This window comes from Bidens hawaiensis, unplaced genomic scaffold (genome assembly GCF_021521415.1).
Source record: "Bidens hawaiensis isolate Kalapana, Puna unplaced genomic scaffold, B.hawaiensis_p1.1 tig00047428_1, whole genome shotgun sequence".
Classification (NCBI taxonomy): domain Eukaryota; kingdom Viridiplantae; phylum Streptophyta; class Magnoliopsida; order Asterales; family Asteraceae; genus Bidens; species Bidens hawaiensis.
In genome coordinates, this window is record NW_027506033.1 from 12,967 (window position 1) to 14,791 (window position 1,825).

The 1,825-nt window shown below is 37.6% G+C and overlaps 1 protein-coding gene across 1 annotated transcript; it reads right to left on the bottom strand.

Annotated features, from left to right (window-relative positions):
- Nucleotides 1–692: 692 nt before the first annotated feature.
- LOC143616440 (uncharacterized) lies at nt 693–1,226 on the bottom strand. Its single transcript, XM_077089267.1, has one exon. It carries the CDS (start codon nt 1,224–1,226, stop codon nt 693–695), a length of 534 nt encoding a protein of 177 aa, XP_076945382.1.
- Nucleotides 1,227–1,825: the final 599 nt, after the last annotated feature.

A 1,825-nucleotide genomic window follows, 5' to 3' on the forward strand; every position in this document is an offset into this window, starting at 1 on the left:
TCACCAAAACCCCAATTTGGGAGACTAACTTTCATGTGCTATGTTCACTTCCAAACCACATGGAACCAACCTTCGGATTTTTTAATAATAAAAAAAACTGTAAAAATAGTTGCCCTCTTTAGAGAAGACTCGAACCCGGGACAACATCAAGGAAACAGAGTTTCACACCATAACCAAAGCTATTGATCAGATTCAAGATCATCGATAGGTAATGCATTCATTGAATTGACAGGTGAAAGATTTATCATCTCTATGGGATTAAATCCCGAGTTATTTTGAAAAAAAAACGATGAGATTATGGAAATAAATATTCTTGCATTTATTGCTACTACACTGTTCATTTTAATTCCTACTGCTTTTCTACTTATAATTTACGTAAAACAGCTAATCAAAATGATTAATTACTTTAAATGAAACTTGACTTCTGAATTCTTATCAATAGTTGGTGTCTCCAATTATAGCCCCCATGGGATGTAAAATATATCTCTTCTCACCATCCCTATAGTGTATGAGACAAATGTATGCATTTCGATTCGGGTCGTATTCTATGGTTACGATTTACCATATATGTCTTTTTCATTCCGTCGAAAATCTATTTTATGGTATAGACGCTAATGACCTCCCCCTCTATGCTCTGCAGTCCCTTAAGCTAATGTTCTGCATATTTTGAAGGTGTACAACTAGAAGTTGTACTAGTTGTACTGCTGGGAATCTGTGGTGTATAGGGAAATTGAGTATCCTCCAGGCCGCTTCGTGAGGACATATGTATCTCCGTTAACAAAGTTGTCGATTTCATTGGTGGATGGCGTTAACATGTTCTGAGTTGGTGCGGTCGACGATGAGGATTGACTAACTTTAAAGCGAATGCGGTCGGAACCTTTAGATATGTACTTGAATAAGTACTTAATCATCATATTCCATCCACAATATTCAACGTTGATATGTGCATTAAAACGTAGGCAAAGGGTTCTGTTATAAGGAACAACGTATGCGTTATCAAGATCTATGCCGCTTTTTTTGACAGAAAATCCGTTAGGTGGCCTGTTGTATTGAATATAACCTTTCTTGTCAAAAGACGTTGCGAGTTGATAACGCTTTGGGACACCTTTAGAACACTTTCCATCATTCATGCATTTTGCGCTAGGTTTTGCTAAACCACAAGGCCCGTGCATCATTGAATCCGTAATAATTTTGTATAACGCTTCGTCTGTATTAGGGTCAGGCATAACCGCAGAGATGTAGCGATCAACGTCATCAGCTTTGGTTATCTTTGTTGGCCAGAATCAAAGATTTGCACACGAATTGAACAAGAACTTGAAAATTAAATATAACTTGAATGTATGAATTGTTGATACAAACTGAAATAGTAAACCCTATTTATACTAGTATGTAATAATGGTTATCCCGGTAACCACCGCCATGAACCGACGCGTCCTTTCACCGGAAAACACCATCTTCACCGTTGATGTTCTTGCGGTCTTCTTTCCCTTCGATCCAACACAGGGAGGTTATAACTTTTGTTCTTGTCCTAATCAGTCCTTGTACTTATAACAATAATACACATCTAACTTAAATATAGTTTACTAAATACAACTTTGGTCCCTAGATTTAAAAGAGATTAATTTCACATTCACCCCCTTAATCTCTTTTGTCTTCCTGATGTAAGTCTTGGACTCCGAGCATCTGCCTCATGGTGATAAACTTGATCGTTGCGAGCGCCTTTGTAAGTATATCCGCCCTTTGTAGTTCACTGCTGATATGCTCCACATTAATGTGTTCATTATCCACACATTCTCTGATGAAATGATAGCGTGTGTCTATGTGC

Excerpts from the sequence above, each read along its gene's own strand:
- LOC143616440 (XM_077089267.1), bottom strand. The coding sequence starts at position 1,226 with ATGCCTGACCCTAATACAGACGAAGCGTTATACAAAATTATTACGGAT.